At 38.1% G+C, this 20,996-nt stretch overlaps 2 protein-coding genes across 11 annotated transcripts in view; both read left to right on the top strand.

Annotated features, from left to right (window-relative positions):
• Positions 1-3,368, top strand: part of kif1b (kinesin family member 1B) — a 64,330-nt gene extending 60,962 nt beyond the window's left edge. For all 10 annotated transcript variants that reach the window (XM_049582316.1, XM_049582312.1, XM_049582315.1 and 7 more), the window contains one exon: positions 64-3,368. In XM_049582316.1, coding sequence (XP_049438273.1) covers positions 64-106 — 43 coding nt within the window. In that variant the 3' untranslated portion in view covers positions 107-3,368. The remainder of the gene's footprint in view (positions 1-63) is intronic.
• Positions 3,369-8,587: 5,219 nt separating this feature from the next.
• On the top strand, positions 8,588-15,920 carry pgd (phosphogluconate dehydrogenase). The gene is made up of 13 exons (XM_049582320.1): positions 8,588-8,691; positions 8,976-9,051; positions 9,156-9,335; positions 9,433-9,498; positions 9,587-9,705; positions 9,859-9,928; positions 10,022-10,156; positions 10,238-10,427; positions 12,197-12,327; positions 12,600-12,733; positions 13,302-13,401; positions 14,243-14,365; positions 15,397-15,920. Exons 1-13 carry the CDS (start codon positions 8,684-8,686, stop codon positions 15,514-15,516), a joined length of 1,452 nt encoding a protein of 483 aa, XP_049438277.1. The 5' UTR covers positions 8,588-8,683; the 3' UTR covers positions 15,517-15,920.
• Positions 15,921-20,996: the final 5,076 nt, after the last annotated feature.

The following is a 20,996-nucleotide window of genomic DNA, read 5'->3' as shown; positions in this document are numbered from 1 at the left end:
GAAACTCTACATTCCTCCGAAACCACATTCTTGTCTTCACAACATAAAATCCTGTTCCCACAGATCCAAGCTGGCGAGGAGGCGCAGTGGCCTAATGAAGAACTGAGCGGGTGGACCGGCACACGGGAAACCACGGCTTCCACTGTTTCTGGGAAGCCTTTTGAACATACCAAGTGTTAACACTTATTAATCATTGTGATTCTTGACAGTTTTCTCTTGTAAGTAGACTTGTGGCTTAAGTCTCCTTTCATGCGACTAAAAGTTTCAGTTCCAGAAAAATTTGCCTCCCCCTCTCCCTCCAACAACCCTCTGCCAACTTAGCTTTCTTCCTATCTCTCCTCCCTTCCTCCTCCTCCTCCTCCTCCTCTTCCTCCTCCTCAGCTTTTTGTGTTTTTGTTTTTATGACAATGTTTGGGTCTAATTTTGTTCCGCTTTGTTGTCATTCCCTAACTCCCTAACTAGTAGCATGTTGTAATAGTCTACTTGTGTGTGCACGATTCTTCAGAAAACTGTTCTTTCTGGCCACTAATTTTCAGTTTTGCCAATCATCTGTAAAGAAATTGTCTCTATCAGTGTTACTTGTCTCCCGAGAAGAGTTTATTTTTATGTTTAGTTTTTTTTAATATGCCCGCATGATAACTGCAGCAGTCCTCAGGAGAAGACCAGGTTTGCTTAATCAAAAAAATAATTATTAAAAGTCTGATACAGTTGAAACCATGAAGGAAAAATTATACATCCAAGCGATGTATTAGTTTACGTTCTGCTACAGAAAGCAAGGCTACTTCAAGATCTATTGCTGCTAATGAATTCATAGGTTTTTCTTCTCCTTGTGAGATTCTCATCAGGCCGCCGCCACCTCTTGCTCCCCCCTGCCATATGCTAAATGGCGTTTAGAAACAAAATGTTACGTCTGAAAAATGTGTCCCGGCTCAGTGAGCTCTGAGGGCAGCGCTGGATATCCACTGTCATCCTTGTGATATTTAGACCCCACTCCTCGGCATATTCACCAACGCCAACCCCCAATAGTGCCGTCAGCCATGCATTTGTGTCAACATCAAAAATACATGCAAACATGTATGAAGATTATTTCATATGTTAGCAGTGAAAAGCAGAAGTAGATATTTGTCCCTGTCATTTTTGCTATTACATCTCAAGAGAAAAAAAACAGGGTTTCGAGGAGAGGAGGAGGAGGAGGAAGACGGACAGTCCTCCAAGGAGAGAGTATGATTTGTACATACAGTCTGTTCTGGGATCAGTGTGGTAGTTAGCTCTCATTTAAGACATTCCTCTCAGCTCCTCTCGCAGTTCTTCTTACACGTTGAGCCTCAGACTTTAAGAGAGTCTCAACATTTAGTTAGCTGAAGACAAAACAAAAACCTGGTGAAACGGGAGGAAGAAGTAAGAAAAGAGAATGAAGTTGCAATGCTCCAGCCTTGACGCCAGTAGATAATTGAAGCAGCTGCTAGCACATTGCCTACAGGACAGTTACTGAATAGTCCACCCCGTGACTCCCCTCGCTGTCATGACGGTGTCGGGTAAAACCTCCCAAGTGAAGTACTCACTGTTCAGCAGCACCACGTGTTCATTTTCTACTTGTGTTCTTTGAATTGAAACTCCTCTAACTCTCATTAGATTGACATTTCCTTTTTTTAATTTAATGATTAACATTTTTTCTATCATGCTTTTAACCATTCCACGGTGAAGTTTTATATGAAATGTTACAGAGGGCATTTATTTCTTAAGTTGTAACCAGCTCTACTGGTGTTTAACCTTATTTTGCACATTAACACATATCTATAGCAAGACGAGGGCAGGTCACACACGATGAGTCCAAGATTATTTCTGAGTATCAGGATAAGAGCACATATCGAGGCTACACTGGATAGCTGTTTACGAGAGAGAAGGAAAGTGATGTTAAAGGGACGACATATGCTCAAAAGGTTTTATTTCTGATATTGTTTATGAAAATATTTGCTTTGGACATCACAGCTGCTACATTTGGCTCCTAATGAGTTATGCCTCTGTTTCTTCACGTGGTAGAAAAGTGTGATGAGCACAGACGGGCATTAAAAACTGGCCAGCCAACCAGTTGTACGCCTGCTGTGTCATGACTGAGACATTAAGGTTGAAGGTGTTGAAACAGAGGCAGCCATCGCTTGTTACAAGTTGGTGACATCTTCATTGTTTGCTGATGTAAAGACAGAAAACATTTGCCTCGGAAGTCAGACGTCTCTCTGCCCTCGGGTCGGCCAACCTGCTGGTCAGGGAAACAAAAACCTGCTGAAGTGTTTCTGAGAAATGTTTTGTCTTAAAGAGAAAAAGCATCTATGCACTGACCAAGGCTCCAAGTGCATCGTACCTCACGTTAACCTCAGCGTACTTTAAGAGATCTGTGAGATATCAGAGATACGAAGACCTGTCAGAGCAAACATTTTCACTTCACTGACTAATTTGCAGAGGTCTATTATTTTGGATTGTGTATTTATTGTTTGCAATGTATATATTAGTTTGCAGCTCTTTGCACATATTAATAAAAGGTTCAACTAACTGATCAAATAAAGTCTGTGCGGTTTAGTTGTTCTACTCAGAGTGAACCAAATGATGGTGTGGCAGCCTCTCCCAGTCTGAACTGGGGGAGCGTTGAATGTACTACGAAGGTGTGTGTTTCTCCATCGTTTAGAAAGAGAACTAAAATGTAACCCGCCGCATCTTTTTCAGGGGAGGTGAGTTACATTAGTGCTTCCTCTTTAGTAGAAAGTGGTTTGAGTGACAGTCTGCTTTTTGATTTGAAGAATATTTACTCACGACTCATGCTAGCCAGCCACTTGAGTTATAACAAAACAAGGGTGGTTTTTAACTCATTTTGTTTTTTCTCTAATATCAGGGAATATAATACAAAGTAGCTAGTGACATCTAAAATGACAGTATACTATTGTTGTGCTGGTGTCTTTCTTCACCTCAACACTTTTTCTTTTTTCCGTTGATGCCTTTCGAAACAAAACTAGCCATGATATTTTCCATCTTCCCCTCTGACAATTAATATCAGTTAACTGCGTTCCCTTTGGATCTGTTCACCGAAAGAAACAAAACAAACAAACAAACAAACAAACCCACGACATCAACACTGTACATTATTTGTCAGACTGGTTTCATTTTCATACTTATTTTGTAAATATCTGTGTTGTATGGAGCTTGAATTAAAATGTAAATATGTTTACTGTATTTGTAATAATTATAATCCATTCGCTGTATAGCATAGATGTGTCATGCAGATATCCTAATTCTGTGTATGGTAATCTTGCACCATTGAACTGTTTAGTGAATGAGGCAACAATAAAAAGTACAAACTGTGCATTAGCAGAACAACACCTGCCTGCCTGTCTTGTGTTTTTTGGTCTGTTTGACTCCTGTCCCCAGGTGTCATTGTGTATATGTGACAACTTCCTGATACCTGCAGGCTACAGAAGCATTTCTGCCAAGAGATGACTTTTTAGAATAAAGTTTACGAGTAATTGTCTGTATCAAGTCAAACTCGATTTATCTCTCAAATTTAGTGTACAAAGTTTAAAAAAGTAACTTATGCTTTTGTCTTCCTAAAACATAATGTTAGACTTAGTATCTCATAATGTTGTTCTACAATGCATATATTCATAGAGAACTTTTACTCCTGATTATTTCCTCCAACACCACTTCCTCCTCTAACTCCTCCTCGCTGCCTCTCATGCATATAAAGACTTTCTGATGTTAAACTGGTTTAGTGCAGTAAATTTTCTGTGATCTGCCACAGATTTCCAGTCATTAGAGGAAGACATGAGGCATGGTTTATTAGCTGTGTGAAATCCCATTCTACATGGAAAGAAGACTAGGACTATCTGAGTTAAAGATCTCTGCTGGGGAAAAGAAATGACTTGGCGTTTTCTTTTTTTACATTTTATGAAACATAAATCCTCCTAATCCAGCATTGATTACGATAATTTACTTCTGAATTACACGGTGTATCTTCTAATTCATATTTGTTTATATTTCATGTAAATTTGATAGGTTTTAAAAGGTTTTCATCCAGTTTTCTTTCAATAAAACCTCACATACCAAAATACAGAAGAACAATCTTTATTTCTTTATTTATCTTTATTTCTATGTCACAAAAAAAGTCAAAATTCTTTGTATATAACGCCATTAAAAAAAAAAGAACATAAAAACTCAGAAAGTATGATGCAAAAATGTCTTAAAAGAAGTAATAGTATCATTCAAATGTTCACATCATAATTAAACAAAATTATCATAAAACATGTAAAGAAAAAGACATAGTTTGGTTATCATATCATTGTATCGAATGCCATAAATAATTTCATATTAGTTTGTAATAACAAAAAAACATAGTGAAGTATGCTATGAATGATTTCATAATGTAGTATGTTTATGTCATAAAAAGTCATAAATACTAACTAATAAGGAACTGTAATAAATAAAATGTCATGACAAAAAGTCACATTGTAGGGTGCAATATGTGAATTTATAATACAGTAAGCCTATGAAATTTTAAAGTCATTTAAAAGTTAATAACAACTACAGTATATACTATAATAATGTTGTTAAACATGTCATAGTATAGCATGTCACCAAAAATATCATAAAAATGTCATAGTAAGGGCGGCACGGTGGTGTGGTGGTTACCACTGTCACCTCACAGCAAGAGGGTTCCCGGTTCGATCCCGGGTGTGGGAGCCCTTCTGTGCGGAATTTGCATGTTCTCCCCGTGTCAGCGTGGGTTCTCTCCGGGCACTCCGGCTTCCTCCCACAGTCCAAAGACATGCAGATTGGGGACTAGGTTAATTGGTAACTCTAAATTGTCCATAGGGGTGAATGTGAGCGTGAGTGGTTGTCTGTCTCTATGTGTCAGCCCTGCTATAGTCTGGCGACCTGTCCAGGGTGTACCCTGCCTCTCGCCCAATGTCAGCTGGGATAGGCTCCAGCCCCCCCGCGACCCTCAAGAGGATGAAGCGGTTAGAAGATGAATGAATGAATGAATGAATGTCATAGTATAGAATGTCACCAGAAAAATCATAAAAATGTCAAAGTATAGCATGTCACCAAAAAATTCATAAAAATGTCATAGTATAGTATGTCACCAAAAAAATCATAAAAATGTCATAGTATAGTATGTCATCAAAAAAAATCATAAAAATGTCATATCAAAGCATGTCATCAAAAAATTCATAAAAATGTCATAGTATAGTATGTCATCAAAAAATTCATAAAAATGTCATAGTATAGCATGTCACCAAAAAAAATCATAAAAATGTCATAGCAGAGCATGTCATCAAAAAATTCATAAAAATGTCATAGTATAGTATGTCACCAAAAAAATCATAAAAATGTCATAGCAGAGCATGTCATCAAAAAATTCATAAAAATGTCATAGTATAGAATGTCACCAGAAAAATCATAAAAATGTCAAAGTATAGCATGTCACCAAAAAATTCATAAAAATGTCATAGTATAGTATGTCACCAAAAAAATCATAAAAATGTCATAGTATAGTATGTCATCAAAAAAAATCATAAAAATGTCATAGCAGAGCATGTCATCAAAAAATTCATAAAAATGTCATAGTATAGTATGTCACCAAAAAAAATCATAAAAATGTCAAAGTATAGTATGTCACCAAAAAAATCATAAAAATGTATAGTATGTCACCAAAAAAAATCATAAAAATGTCAAAGTATAGTATGTCACCAAAAAAATTATAAAAATGTCAAAGTATAGTATGTCATCAAAAAAAATAAATAAAAATGTCATAGTATAGTATGTCACCAAAAAAAAATCACAAAAATGTCAAAGTATAGTATGTCACCAAAAAAATTATTAAAATGTCATAGTATAGTATGTCACCAAAAAAAAAAAAAATAAAAATGTCATAGTATAGTATGTCATCAAAAAATTCATAAAAATGTCATAGCATAGCATGTCACCAAAAAAAATCACAAAAAATGTCAAAGTATAGTATGTCACCAAAAAATTCATAAAAATGTCAAAGTATAGCATGTCACCAAAAAATTCATAAAAATGTCATAGTATAGTATGTCACCAAAAAAAATCATAAAAATGTCAAAGTATAGTATGTCACCAAAAAATTCATAAAAATGTCATAGTATAGTATGTCACCAAAAAATTCATAAAAATGTCATAGTATAGTATGTCACCAAAAAATTCATAAAAATGTCAAAGTATAGTATGTCACCAAAAAAATTCATAAAAATGTCATAGTATAGTATGTCACCAAAAAATTCATAAAAATGTCATAGTATAGCATGTCATCAAAAAATTCATAAAAATGTCATAGTATAGTATGTCACCAAAAAAATTCATAAAAATGTCATAGTATAGTATGTCACCAAAAAAAATCATAAAAATGTCATAGTATAGCATGTCATCAAAAAATTCATAAAAATGTCATAGTATAGTATGTCACCAAAAAATTCATAAAAATGTCATAGTATAGTATGTCACCAAAAAAATTCATAAAAATGTCATAGTATAGTATGTCACCAAAAAATTCATAAAAATGTCATAGTATAGTATGTCACCAAAAAAATTCATAAAAATGTCATAGTATAGTATGTCACCAAAAAATTCATAAAAATGTCAAAGTATAGTATGTCACCAAAAAAAATCATAAAAATGTCAAAGTATAGTATGTCACCAGAAAAATCATAAAAATGTCAAAGTATAGTATGTCACCAAAAGAATTATAAAAATGTCATAGTATAGCATGTCATCAAAAAAAAATCATAAAAATGTCATAGTATAGTATGTCATCAAAAAATTCATAAAAATGTCATAGTATAGTATGTCACCAAAAAAATTCATAAAAATGTCATAGTATAGCATGTCATCAAAAAATTCATAAAAATGTCATAGTATAGTATGTCACCAAAAAAATTCATAAAAATGTCATAGTATAGTATGTCACCAAAAAAAATCATAAAAATGTCAAAGTATAGTATGTCACCAAAAAAATGATAAAATGTCATAGTATAGCATGTCACCAAAAAATTCATAAAAATGTCATAGTATAGTATATCAGTATATATAGTATATATATTATAGCCTACTGGTTTCAGTAGGTGTTTAACAGTCTTATTGCCATGATGACAAAGAATCTCCTGAAACACGTTCTGCAAAGCAGTGAGATGAGCCGACTGCTGCAGCTGCTCCTCTGTCGCTCCAGGAGGCTGTGGAGAGGGTGTCTGCTATTGTCTATTATAGCTTTCAGTTTGTTCAATGTGGCCCTCTCCACCAGATATGTCTTAGTGGGTCCAGTCTCCTGCCAAGCACTGAGCCATCTTTTTAACCAGCTTGTCCAATCGCTTGGTGTTTTTGAACATGGTCAACATCTCCACACACACATCAAAGGACCTCAGTGTCCGCAGGAAGAACAGATGTCATCATAATAAAGTATGTCACAAATAATTTCGTAAAATATCATAGTATAGTAACAAAAACTGTCCAGAACCAAAGGTGATAAAAAAAATTCATAGTAGTATTGAGTATCAAAAACAAAAGTTAGGAGAAATCTGGCCTCTGTGACTGTTAAATCAATGATGACATTATTAGATTTAAACACTGGTGCATCATAATGTACAGTATCATTTTATTAACCCTTTGAAACCTGGAGCGACATCACTTTACTTGTGCTGTTTTCAGATGCCTTTCGCAAGGATGAGCAAATTGGTTTGATTTTTGTTTTCAGGAACGTGGGAAAAAAGCAATGAACAACTCAGTAAGAAATATCCCACATATTGCAAAAATAATAATAATAATAATATTTAGATTTTTTTTTTTAAATGAAGGAAAAAAGAAAAAGTGTGGAAAAACAACATTTATAATTTTTCTTATTATTACATTTTAAAATTATTTTACAGAATTATCATAATTTTTACATGCTCTCTCCAGGCCTCTTTTCAGTTTTCTTTTCTTTTTTTCCACTAATTTTCTTGCTTTTTATTTTTTGTCTTTTCACTAATTTCTCCCTTATGTTTTGGGGTCATTTCTTCTTTCATTGCTCATTGCCTTCCTCCTATTTTATGAAAGGAAATCAAGCCAATCTGATCAGGTTTCAACGGGTTAAGGGGGGCTGTGAGATGGGAGAGGAAATTAATGGGAAAGGAAAAGTAAAAACAGAGTTACTCAAATTTACATGAATTCTTTTGGACAATGCATGGTATTATATATGTTTCTTATGGTTGCTTTATGTAGAATTATCATCTAACCATCATCTCAAACTGTACTTAAGTACAATACTTCAGTAAATGTTCTTTCCACCACTGTTTATTAATTTATTGAGTATATAAGACGCGTCTGTGTCCTAAAATAATCGCTCCTTTTCAGCACTTAGGGGTGTGCACATACGTAATATAAATGACGGCCACTGGAGCCAATAGGAGAACAGATACCTCTGCTCAGGATTCTGAACCAATGAGAATCCCCGAATAACGTCACTTCTGTTTAGTAGCCGTCTTCTGATTGGCTGTTACTTTATATGGGCGTACGTGCGCCTCTCCTCACCGTCGTCACGTTGAGAGGAGAAGGAGGAAGTAAAACCGAGTGAGGTGGACTGGTGTGTGAGCCCGACTGTCATTTGAACACTGTTACTTCACGGCTACTTTACGCGCTGAACAACATGGCTGAGTAAGTTCTTACAGTAGTTTTTACTTATTTAGATAGTCGTTAAAGTGTAAAGATGGCGGCTGATACGGGTGGTTAAATAATTGTCGACTTTAGAGTCGCGTAACTTGGTGTTGGTAATGTTCTTCATCAGTTAGTGCACTCGGAGCTGTTAGCTTGTTAGCTAACCTGCTTGGTGTTAAGTAGAAACATAAGTAACATGGTGGACAGTTTTTATTCATTCAAAGTTGATGCTCAGTGTGACACCAGACACCCAGTAAATGTGATTATTTGTCTTCTCCTCACAGAGCAGACATTGCACTGATTGGTTTGGCTGTCATGGGCCAAAACCTCATCATGAACATGAATGACCATGGCTTCGTGGTAAGATGATAACCTCTGTTTAACTCCCACAACTTCTGGCAGCAACACCTGTTTGAATTGCCCCTATTTTATTTCACTTAATATTCACCAAACCTCCCCGACAGGTCTGTGCCTACAACCGGACTGTGTCCAAGGTGCACGACTTCCTGAAGAACGAGGCGAAGGGCTCCAAGGTGATTGGAGCAGAGTCCCTGGAGGACATGGTGTCCAAGCTGAAGAAGCCCAGGAGGGTCATCCTGCTGGTCAAGGCTGGACAGGCTGTGGATGACTTCATTGACAAACTGGTTGGTAGTTTGTGCTGAACTGTGTTACAGTCACTTGTGGAAAATTGAGTCCTACAGATGCATCACTTTGCTCTGTGCTGCACTTGTTGTTCCTCAGGTTCCTCTTCTTGAAGCCGGGGATATCATCATCGATGGTGGCAACTCTGAATACAGAGACACAACAGTAAGTCTTACAGAATTACTGTTAAGCACTACATTTTTATTTCTGTTTGAGGATGTTCTCATAGTATGCGTGTGTTTCTGTCGTACAGCGGCGGTGCAAGAGTCTGAAAGAGAAGGGCCTGCTGTTTGTTGGCAGTGGAGTAAGCGGTGGTGAGGAAGGGGCACGTTATGGACCCTCACTCATGCCAGGAGGGCATGAAGAGGCCTGGTGAGTCTCCTCACACTGTCAGCTGCATGTAAGATGTTGTATATGGGGCACAGACATGCTAAAACAGGCATAGGTATCACTGATAGTTAGACATATGATTTATTCATCCATTTCAGTAAGTTAATGAGCTGAAACACTTGTTTTACTTTGAAGGCCACACATAAAAAACATTTTCCAGAGCATCGCTGCCAAGGTCGGAACAGGAGAGGCGTGTTGTGACTGGGTGAGTTATGTTTAGTTTGTGTGTGTTCACTATACTCATTGGTTGAATCATGTCAAGTCATCTCACAATAATCTGACGGGCTTGCTTGTGCAGGTCGGAGATGAGGGTGCAGGGCATTTTGTGAAAATGGTCCATAATGGAATCGAGTATGGTGACATGCAGCTGATCTGTGAGGCCTATCACCTGATGAAGGATGTTCTGGGTATGGACCATGATGAGATGGCACAGGTGAGCTATATGATGTTGTAATTCTCCTGTTGTGCCAGTTATCAAAAACAACAATGTGGCTGACTCACTGTGGTTAAACAGGCTTTCGACAGCTGGAACAAGACAGAGTTGGACTCCTTCCTGATTGAGATCACGGCTAACATCCTTAAATACAGGGACTCTGACGGTACACATCTGCTGCCTAAGATCCGCGACAGTGCTGGACAGAAAGGCACAGGAAAGTGGACGGCCATTTCAGCCCTGGAGTACGGCACACCTGTGACTCTGATCGGTAAGAGGAAGAAAGGAGGTTGTAGACAAGGAAGTATCTGGTTTCCTTGTCTCCTCTTCCAGTGCTGGCTGCTTTCAGTAAACTGCATTTATCATGATGACATGACAAAAGGCATTACGTCACACATGTTCAGATTTCAACGCTGCTTAAACAAATTAAAGGGCGGTTAGGCCTGATAATCAGAGCTGTTATGGCTAATGTTTAGCTCTGCCAGTGAGCTTCTTCTAGAGAATGTGATTGATATGTGGCTGCCACTAAGAAGATTGAGGGCTTTTCTAGTGGCCTGCTCATCTCAAGTGACATAAGGGGGATTTGTAATACTCCTCCGCAGCTTTGGTGTTTGCTCTGACTGTATGACCGTCTGTTTCTAAAGCAGCCATGGAGGTCAGGGTTCGAGATAAATAATCCAGAACAAAAGGTGTCACCTTATGAAATCATGCCCTATTAAACAGACACATTTTGTGCATAGTTAAGAGACCAGGTAAGTTAGATTTTAGACTTTTGATGGCACTCGGGATGAAATTTGAGACTAATTTTACAATAACTAAAGGACAAAAAAACATGAACTGGCATCAGTTACTTAGGGTTAGGGACAATTTTACCCAAATGTTCATTATAACATAAGACATGACTTTTTTTGTCTCTTGGCTGATAGGAAGGTAGAACAGAACTGGAAAATACCTGGTGTTTGTTGCTGGATTTGTAGCCTGCCATAAGTATTGCTGATACCACTATCCTGATCTGTTAATGTGAGAGGCATTTGGTAAATTATTTAAAAGATAGGTGTCACCAGTTATTCTGCGATTTTACAATGCAATGTGAGGAAAAAAAACATTTCTAAAATTCTACTTGCTATGCCTTAGCAATTTTAAGACTTTTTAAATACATTTTAATACTAATTAAGGCCTTATTTTTAGATCAATGAATTCAGTGGCTTCTAAGACATTAAGGATCAGCAGTAACCCTGTCAGACACACATAATAAACTTGTCTGAAAAGTTCAACCATGCAGACATTTTGTAGCAGAAACTTGCCTGTCACCAAACCCCTGCAACCACTGCTCAGATTAGATAAATAAAAAAAAGATGTTTCCTCGGTCCCTCTCTGCACCGTAGATCCTCTTGTGATGCAGAGATAGAGGCATTACAAAAGGCGTCATTGTGTGAGAGCCGACCCGTCTGTGTGGAGCAGCCTGACAGGCTGGTACTGTATGCATGGATGGATTTCTGCCCCCAATAGGGAAAACATTCCTCACCAGGATAGTTCACTCTCTGGACACGTTTTCTCTTATTGTCATATCTGTCTGTCTGTCTGTCTGTCTGTCTGCCTGCCTGTAGGTTGCATCACCTAGCTGTGCTGTTTTTTTTTTAGCAAGTCATGCTGACCCAACAGTTGTTTCCTCTTATCTCGATACAGTGGCGTTACAGTGTAATGGGTATTTTTTAATGTGGCAACTGGCAACCTCTTTTTTTTCTGATGTACTGATCTACTGTTCAAACAACAGGTGAGCCCTGTTGTTTGAACAGTAGTATTATTACTGCTGAGTCATGCTGATTGTTGGGCACTGTAATTATGTTATCATAATGTTCCTGCAGCATGGCTGTGGCTAGAATAATCTATCATCTGCTGTGAGAGGTTTCAGAAAATCTTGATAACCGTTTACCAAGCTCTGTTTTTCTGTGATGCTTCAGTAATGACGTGCAGAGAGCTAACCTTATTGTCCCTGTCTGTTCCTGTGTCTCCTCCATTCCCCCTCTGTCTGTGTTTCAGGGGAGGCTGTCTTTGCCAGATGCCTGTCCTCTATAAAGGATGAAAGAGTGGAGGCCAGCCGCAGCCTTTCAGGGCCACAGGGAAACAGCTTCAGCGGTGACAAGACCGCCTTCCTGGAGGACATCAGAAAGGTAGAAGACAATATAAAATAAACTGCAGTTGGCAGTTAATTAGGAACACCTTCCTGAAACTAATGCGGTCTAATACAACAGCCCTGCAATGAATCCTGCTGTCATGAAGGCTCCCAGTTTACAGTTTAAAAGTACTGCTAGGAACATTTTCAAGCACTCTTTCAAGCAGCAACTTTTATTTATGAATGTAAAATGTACTTTTTTTTTTACCAGTATTAATTTTAAATTGTGTCACTGTGTCAGAATTTATTGATTCATTCTTCTCTCTCCAGGCCCTCTACGCCTCCAAGATCATCTCCTACGCACAGGGCTTCATGCTGCTGCGGCAAGCAGCCAAAGAATTTGGCTGGTCCCTCAACTACGGCGCGATCGCTCTGATGTGGAGAGGAGGCTGCATCATCCGAAGGTACATTTAACCTTGTGTTTGCCTCACTGCTGCCTTGTGCAACTTTGTGTCCACAGGCATCTTTCACCCTGATGGTGAAAACTGTGGTTAGGCAGTGTAAGAGAGAAGTTCTTGAGAAAACAAGAAGAATAAAATGGAGAAGTTTATCTTTTTTATTGATGTTAATAGGATTTATGAAAGCTTAATATTTTTAATTGTTGGAGAATTCTACATAAAAAGGGAAAAGTCTTAATGTAGCGCAATAAAGGAAGTTGTTGACTTTTTTTGTCACTGCCTTATGAGTAATGCTGGAGTGAGAAATCTATATGGAAGAAGAAAAGACTCTTCCTGCAAAATCAGGCTGAGAGAAGAATGAGGAAATTGTGACACTGGTTTCTTTTGTGTAATCTAGCAAAGACGTTGCATAACCCTAAATCAAATATAACTCCTTATGACTCAACCTGGTTACAGTATTTTCTTTTAAATGCATTTTACAGTTACCTTATGAAATGTTTCTTTACTGTGAGCAAAGTCTTTTTTCCCCTCTGTTTCCACTGTTGGCTAACACTGCCCTCTCCCCTCCCCCCAGTGTCTTCCTGGGCAAAATCAAAGAGGCTTTTGACAGAAACGCTGAGCTGCAGAACTTGCTGCTGGACAGTTTCTTCAGTGATGCTGTACAGGACTGTCAGGTATGAGGAAGGAGGAAGTGGCTAAAAGCCAAGCTGCAATACCCACATTGCGAAGACACACAAAACAAATTATTTCCTCTTTTAGAAAGACAACATTGTGTGGCACCACTTGCTGGTTTAATCAGCAGCTGTTCGAGATGTAAAAAAAAAAGTAGCAACCAGCTGCCAGACCATAAGCAGCAGGCACCTAAGAGACACAGTACAGAAAAAAAATGCAAATATAGCGAGGAATAATACCAAATGAGAGTCATGGTTTTTACTTTCACCTTTGCTGGTGAACATGTGCACAAACAGTGACTGACAAGCCTGCATTGTATAGCTTTAAGGAGAATCCAGTAAATGTATTAATCGTCTAAACTGTCTCCTGAGACTGTTTAAGAGTTCTTGGTTGAGGTTTTCTTTTAAGAGACATGTAACCTACCTGAAAACAGTCTCTGCTGACGGTCAGATCTGAAACTTTCTCAGTTTCTGGATTCTCCGTTGTTTCTTCTGAAATTCAAGGTAACACAGGGTGAATGACTGATATCCAAATGGTCATTTGCAAGGTGAAATATTCCTTTTTAATAAGCAGCAGTGCAAATGCAGCATTTTGTTTTTCTCTGCATAACACTTTTATCTTCTCTTCAAAAAAGACCTCGCTCATAGCGAGCCTGCGGCAACAGACTGATTGGACTGAATATAATTTAGACCTGGCTCAAATCGGATCTTGATTACTTGGAGCTGACTGGCCTCGTGAAGACCTTTTGCTCTTGGCTTCACATGAACACTGTTGTATTATCACCAGATTGCATTACCTCCATGTAATCAAACTGTTGTTGACCTGTTAAATCTCTCTGTTTAGGAGTCATGGCGCAGAGCAGTCAGCACTGGAGTCCAGCATGGCATCCCGATGCCCTGTTTCACCACAGCTTTGTCCTTCTATGATGGTTACAGACACGGTATGCTGCCGGCCAACCTCCTCCAGGTAAGACAACAGTTGATGCTGCAGAGCTGAGCCCACTGAGCATATGGTCGAGTGTGGAGGCATATCGGATTAAAAAGATCACGTGTAGCTGTTGTATGTGTTTGTCTTGGGATCTGGGGGCTTTAAAACCCTGACTGGTGTTTATAACCACTTTACTCATCTGTGTTTGGGCTTCATTTTTTTTGAGTTTTTTGCACGAGCATATAAATATAAAGCTCAAACAGTTTGTCAATTTGAGTAGTTTATTGCACAAAAATGACAAATATTGCTGGTTTAGATGTGAGATTTGTTTGTTGAGATCATTGTAGAATTAATATTTGGCTAACACTTTATAATAACTGTCATTAATAAATGATACATTGATAGTTAATTAAACTAAATTCCAGGATGGACAGGCAATCTTAATAAATGCTTACTAATAATTGCTAATATTAATTTATGTTACTTTAACAACTTATATACCTTTTTTTTTTTTTTTAAAAAAAAAAAAAAAAGATATTTTTTGGGCATTTTTAAGCCTTTAATTGATAGGACAGACAAGTGTGAAAGGGGGAGAGAGAGAGGGAGTGACATGTAGCAAAGGGCCACAGGCTGGATTCGAACCCGAGCTGCTGCGGCAACAGCCTTGTACATGGGGCGCCTGCTCTACCACCAAGCCACCGACGCCCCAAACAACTTATACACTTTAACAACAAATATTTACACAAACAGAATATATACAGTCAGGGTGAAACTGGGTTATTGGTTATTCATCTATCTATGTAATGTTTATTGATGTTTTACAAACAATTTCTTAAAGGTTTCAAATTATGTGGTAATCAGTAAGAAATACTTCATAGTGTATAAAATGTTTATAATTAGTGCAACAAACTGTTAAATTATAGCATTATCAATGATGGTTATTATAAAGTGTTAAATTTCTGTTGGTTGAACGAAACAAGCAGTTTGAAGGTCGACAGATTAAACAGTCGTTGAATAGATCATTAATGTTTCTGCGTGGACGTTAAACCTTGTGTTTTGTGATGTTTCAGGCCCAGAGAGATTACTTTGGAGCCCACACATATGAGCTGCTGTCAAACCCGGGTCATTTCATCCACACCAACTGGACCGGCCACGGTGGAAACGTCTCCTCTTCGTCCTACAATGCTTAAAGATCATCTTCGCGGGATGAGGGGAAGTTATCTGTGAAAGAACAACAAATGTTACACATTCCATCTCTATAACCATGCCTGAATATCTAAGAGCCAACCGCCCCAACATCAACCTTAATTACACTTTTTACTCTTCTTGAGTAGTGCAGTTTTATTTATCAGGAAGTGGTATCATGAATTATGTGTGTTGTAAACTCTGCACCCTGTGTGTTGCAATGTAGCAATTTTTATAACAGTCACAAGAGGGGGAGCAACAAGGTGTTGACTCCATCTGGATACTACAGCTATCAGGCTAATGTTCACCAGTCATGTTGGGCCCAAGGTTCACAGTGTTAACACTGGATTAAGCTGAACCGTTGCACTGTACTGTATTAGGCTAAATAAAGATGTCAATCCCTTTATAATTAGCTTGTGTGGTCCTTACTCTCTGGGTGCTGTAAACAGGATTGAGATGTGTTTGTGTGTAACGCTAAATTAGGCAACAAGTGACATAAGGTGTCTGATATATAAACAGGATATTCAGTTTAAAAAGGCCTGTCTGGTGACAGACATGTTGAGCCACTGGGCTATTCAGGCTGTATCAGTACATGTCTGAAGTGGCTATACACAGGGAATATTGATATATCATACACCCTTTAAAGGGCAAACTTCCACTGCAGCCGCACAATCCTATAAATTGGTTATTTTAGTAACAGAAAAAATTAAAAAATAATATACATACAGTATAATAATAATACAATGAATCTATATTTAGACCCAAATTTGGTGACAGACAATCATAGGATACTTGTGCCAGAGTTGTGTCATTCAAGATGACAGTGGCTTATCACAAAATTGTGAGAATGCTTAAAATTGTTTTACACAATTAGGAAAGCCTGTCTTTATAAACAGACCTCCTCTTTGGCCCAGGACAAAACTTAACACTAAATATAATTAAAACTCTTTTTTGTTATATCCATCTAACTGAACAGGGCTGTAAACAGTGGCCTTGGAGGGAATGGGTCACTATTAATGAAGTATATCCTGGACCTTTTCATGTGTTGTCCTTTCAGTGATCATCCAGCAGGTGGTGCTAAGATCTTGACACATGTTTGTTTACACACAGTGACAGTAATTCCTAAGAGTATAACAGAAAACTGGCTCTAATGCAATGGCAAACTGTTCACAGTTATGGTTATGCAAAGCCAAGATAAAGTAATATAACATGAGGACACATTCATGAATGCAGAGTGCAATATGATATCTGCGCAATTAAAGGGAAACACCACCTAATTTAAGAATTCTTACGTGTTATTTCCATGACCTCGAAAAGTAAGTCAATTAGTGATGTATAGAAAATGAATGGGAGCCTGCTTTTGTGGACCAACAGAATGTTTGTTGTCATTTTTAATATTCAAATGAGCTTTATTCTGTTGTAGCGTTCTCAGATCTGAAAAAGAAAATGTACCCAGATACTCAGAACATTCCCCTGGGTGCTCTCAGTGTCATCTAGAACATTTTTCACCATTCATCGTCTATGGAGCAGCTCCAGATTTTATACCTGATATCATCAAACATTTGAGTTTTAGCACTCTAGCTTTTGGATTTGGGAGCAAACTGTCATGTTTACTTATATTTTTGGACCATCTTAGACCATAGCAATAACGTATGAATTTTGAAAATGGGCGTAGTTCATCTTTAACACTACTTTGGTGAATTTAACATGGTGCCAGAGACATACTAATTCAACTAGATGGTACATTTCTAGGCTGCAGTATTGGATTGCATTATATTGTAATATACAAAAACCACTCACTACAGCACTAACATCTGTCCGTTGCTGTACCCTCTCTCTGGTCTAAAACTGCCCCAGTGTACAATACACAGCAGCTCTAGTGAACAGAAATGGTCCAAATGAACTGTATACTGCATTACAGTGCCCAGTTTCCGAGTCTAGATCAGCGGTTTACAACCTGTGGGTCAGGACTCAGGACCCCTTGAAGGGGTCACAAGATAAAGCTGAGGGGTCACAAGACAACTCATAGAACAGGAAAAAAGAAAAACATTGCACAGCTTTTTTTCAATTTGAAGAAGTTTAGAGAAGAATTCAGCTTGGTTAAAATGCACACAAGTCACTGACACATTCAACCTGTGATGGGAGGTTGATCTGGAGGCTTAAGGGTTAACCTCAACGTCCCTGCTTTACATACGGTTGGGGACTTTTGTTGCAAGTTATTCCCCGTCTTTCTGTCTTTCTCCTTATTCCCTGATATGTTTCTGCATTTGACTAATAGAGGCAAAATATTCACAGAAAATGGAAAATAAAAATCATTTTAAGGGGTTACCAGCCAAAAAAAAGTTGGGAACCACTTTCTGAACAGAACAAAATACAAACTTTTAGTTACTCCTGCTGAAACTCTATTCTCTGCTGTGCTCTCTGAAGCCTCATCAGGGGATTCTCGACTGTACCGTCAGCTGCTGAAACAAATGTGCCAACGGCACTGTTTTCACCCCCCACAGCCGTGAGGGATGTTGTAGCTGACAGGAGTGTGTCACAGCTGCTATTACACCTGCTGTTAAACAGTTAACAAAGCCTCACCTCAGTGCACCTGTGCTGCCATGGCTTCTATCCTCTATTCAGCCATCCTGGGACGCTTCAAAGACCTCTGGGTTTGACTCCTCATGTCAGAGCTTTGATCCTGAAGGGAAACACAGCAGAACAAACAATATAAACACTGTCATTCATGCGCTTAACTACATACACACACTTCAAGTACCAGAAACAAGCAGTGGGAGGCCCTCTACCACATTATTGCTACTCTGTAATTTGGATTCCTCCCATTGGTTAATGAAAACTAAACGTCTGTGTTCCTGTCCTTCTTCTCTAATGCTTAATTAAACCAAGGGAGAGAACATTCTCTACAATTAGAGGCCTTGTTTCTTAATGGGGCCTGATGCCAAACGGAGGTTGCACTGAGCACAAGAGGCCATTAGAGCTCAGCGAAGGCAGTGCAGGTGGAGGATGAGGCCGCTGAGTCATCTGCAGACAAAGCCGGCAGCAAGGCGACACCAGACTGTCTGATGATGCATAATGAAGCAGGAGGAGGAAGACTGGGCAACACACGCTAATGGATTTCATCAAGATCAAACGTTCCCTATGTCCGGGATGCATTCAGCCAAATAACCAGTTAGTGAATGTCAATAATGTAGCCACTTAAAATATTGCTTGTTGCATGAGGTTTAAGCTCCTGACAACTGGTCAGTCAGTCAGTCAGTTGTTACATATATATATGTGTACATATATACAATACACACACATACATGCACATACATTTATGTATACAAATTTTATGTGAATAAAATTTACACCAGACATTGATATTAACTCAATAAAACTCTACAGATGCAGAAATCATAACATTTCAATCCATCAAAAAGTTACGTATGATTTATTGAACTAACACAAGAAAAAAACATGCTGACTGAAATGTATTTACTGTAAGACTTCAATTAATAGCCCAGGCTACCATTTGCTTAAATCACTAAACTTAACAGGCTTATATTTTGGAAAGGCCTTTAATTCCTTTCACATAAAACTGTTGCTCAGTAAAGATGGGAAATGACCAAATTGTTACTTTGAGCCAGTATGAATATTACTTGTATAAAAACTAGGCTTTGGATATTATGATTATGTTTTATGTCATGACACTTGTTTCCCAGCACCCTAGGATAATGGCACCTGGTATTACAACACAACACCACTTGATCCTGTTAAAACAATATGCATAACTTGGATTGATTTTTGAAACACTTTTGATTCTTTGGATTGGTGGACCCTTAGGTACCAAAGAAATATAATGAGCGTAATCAAAGAATGGACACATACTCTGACTTTAATGACAGCTTCAGAGGAAGGGAGTCACCACTTGTTTTTTCATCATACTGATATATCTGAGGTAATTAGTCTTCACTGGTGATAATGGTTTCAGTAAAATGAAATTAACCGAGATAATGATTTGTAGCATCTCCATACTGACAAAAGTTTAAACATTTATATTTGTATGTGCGATCTACACAGCTGACTAACGTTAGCTCAAGTGGGTAGTCAGCACACCAGGTTTATACGTCCAAAGAATGAAAAATGCTTGGCAAACAGACTGGGTGCATTATTGAGACAGGCCTTTATTTGTTCAAATGTGTAGCTACACCAAACTAGTAGAAGGGACTAGGCGTTTAATTGGGACTAGGCTTTTAATTGAAGTTTTACAGTAATAACTGGTGGAGAAGCTTTTGTTCGCAATGCCAGGTTTCAAGATGCTGCCTGTATGAGGAAATCGATTTCTCTGTGTTCAGATGGGATTTTGGTCCATTCCTCGACACAGACAGTCTTTAATCTAAAAGATTTTCTATCAGATTTAACTTTGGTGATTTATTGGGCCATTCCAACACCTTAATTTTCTTCCTGGCATGTTTAATACTTTTTTCCTGTGTTATTCCACCTTACTGCACATACATTTTTGATGGATTGAAATATTGTGATTTCTTTATCTGTATAGTTTTAATGAGTTAAACTTGATGTCTGGCGTAAATTTCATGTCAATAGCTGCATTGGAAATATGTTTAATGAAAAAAAAAAAAAAAGTTGAATACTTGTTACCACCACAAAGCTCAAAGCCAGTATCTGTGATCTGTGACATTTGTGAATGGACCATGAATGCTGAGAGGTACTTAAAGGTTTTGGAGCAACATATGCTGCCTTCCAGACAGTGTTTTTTTCGGGGACGTCCCTGCTTATTCCAGTAAGACAATGCCAAGCCACATTCTGCATGTGTTTCAGCAGCGTGGCCTGCTAGTATTAGAGTGCAGGTACTAGACTGGCCTGCCTGCAGTTCAGACCCATCTCCTTTTGAAAATGTGTGGAGAATAATGAAGCACAAAATGCAGTAACGGAGACCCCCAGACTGAGCTCAGCTTCCAGTTACTGACTGTTGTTTAAAGAAAAGGTGATGTAACACAGTGTCAGACATGCTGACATATTGGAACAACCATACAATTTTAAACAGGTTCTTTTATCCAGACTGCGCTCACCAAATGAGGATAAATGTGGTCATGACTAAATTTTAAATAAATCTTTTTTTTTACTCTTATACTGTCTTTTATTTGTATTTTCTCATTTTATTATGTTAAGCACTTCAGGCTGCACTTGTTATACAAATAATATATATATATTTTTTATGTGTACATGGAGAGTTGCTATATTTGGGTGACTATACCTCTGATGTCTTCTGAATCACACTCATGAGTGAGGGCCTATAAATCAGGCTGCAGCAGTAGTTAAAATCAGCAGATTGAACACAGTGACAGGGAGAGAGAGTCTAATCCCTCTGGTCTTCATAGTATATACTCTCAGAGATATTATTCATGCTCTACCAACCAGTGACAACCTAGGACTGACACGCAATCAGTTGAATTAAGCTTTAGTTATTTCCTATAATATTTAC

This window comes from Epinephelus fuscoguttatus, linkage group LG7, assembly GCF_011397635.1.
Source record: "Epinephelus fuscoguttatus linkage group LG7, E.fuscoguttatus.final_Chr_v1".
NCBI classification, from domain to species: Eukaryota; Metazoa; Chordata; class Actinopteri; order Perciformes; family Serranidae; genus Epinephelus; species Epinephelus fuscoguttatus.
This window is presented reverse-complemented; position numbering and strand designations above follow the sequence as displayed.

What these genes read in the sequence shown, in the direction of transcription:
- pgd (XM_049582320.1), top strand. An exon ending in CACACCTGTGACTCTGATCG is followed by an intron (nt 10,428 to 12,196) that starts GTAAGAGGAAGA and finishes TCTGTGTTTCAG; the next exon opens with GGGAGGCTGTCTTTGCCAGA. An exon ending in ATGCTGTACAGGACTGTCAG is followed by an intron (nt 13,402 to 14,242) that starts GTATGAGGAAGG and finishes CTCTCTGTTTAG; the next exon opens with GAGTCATGGCGCAGAGCAGT.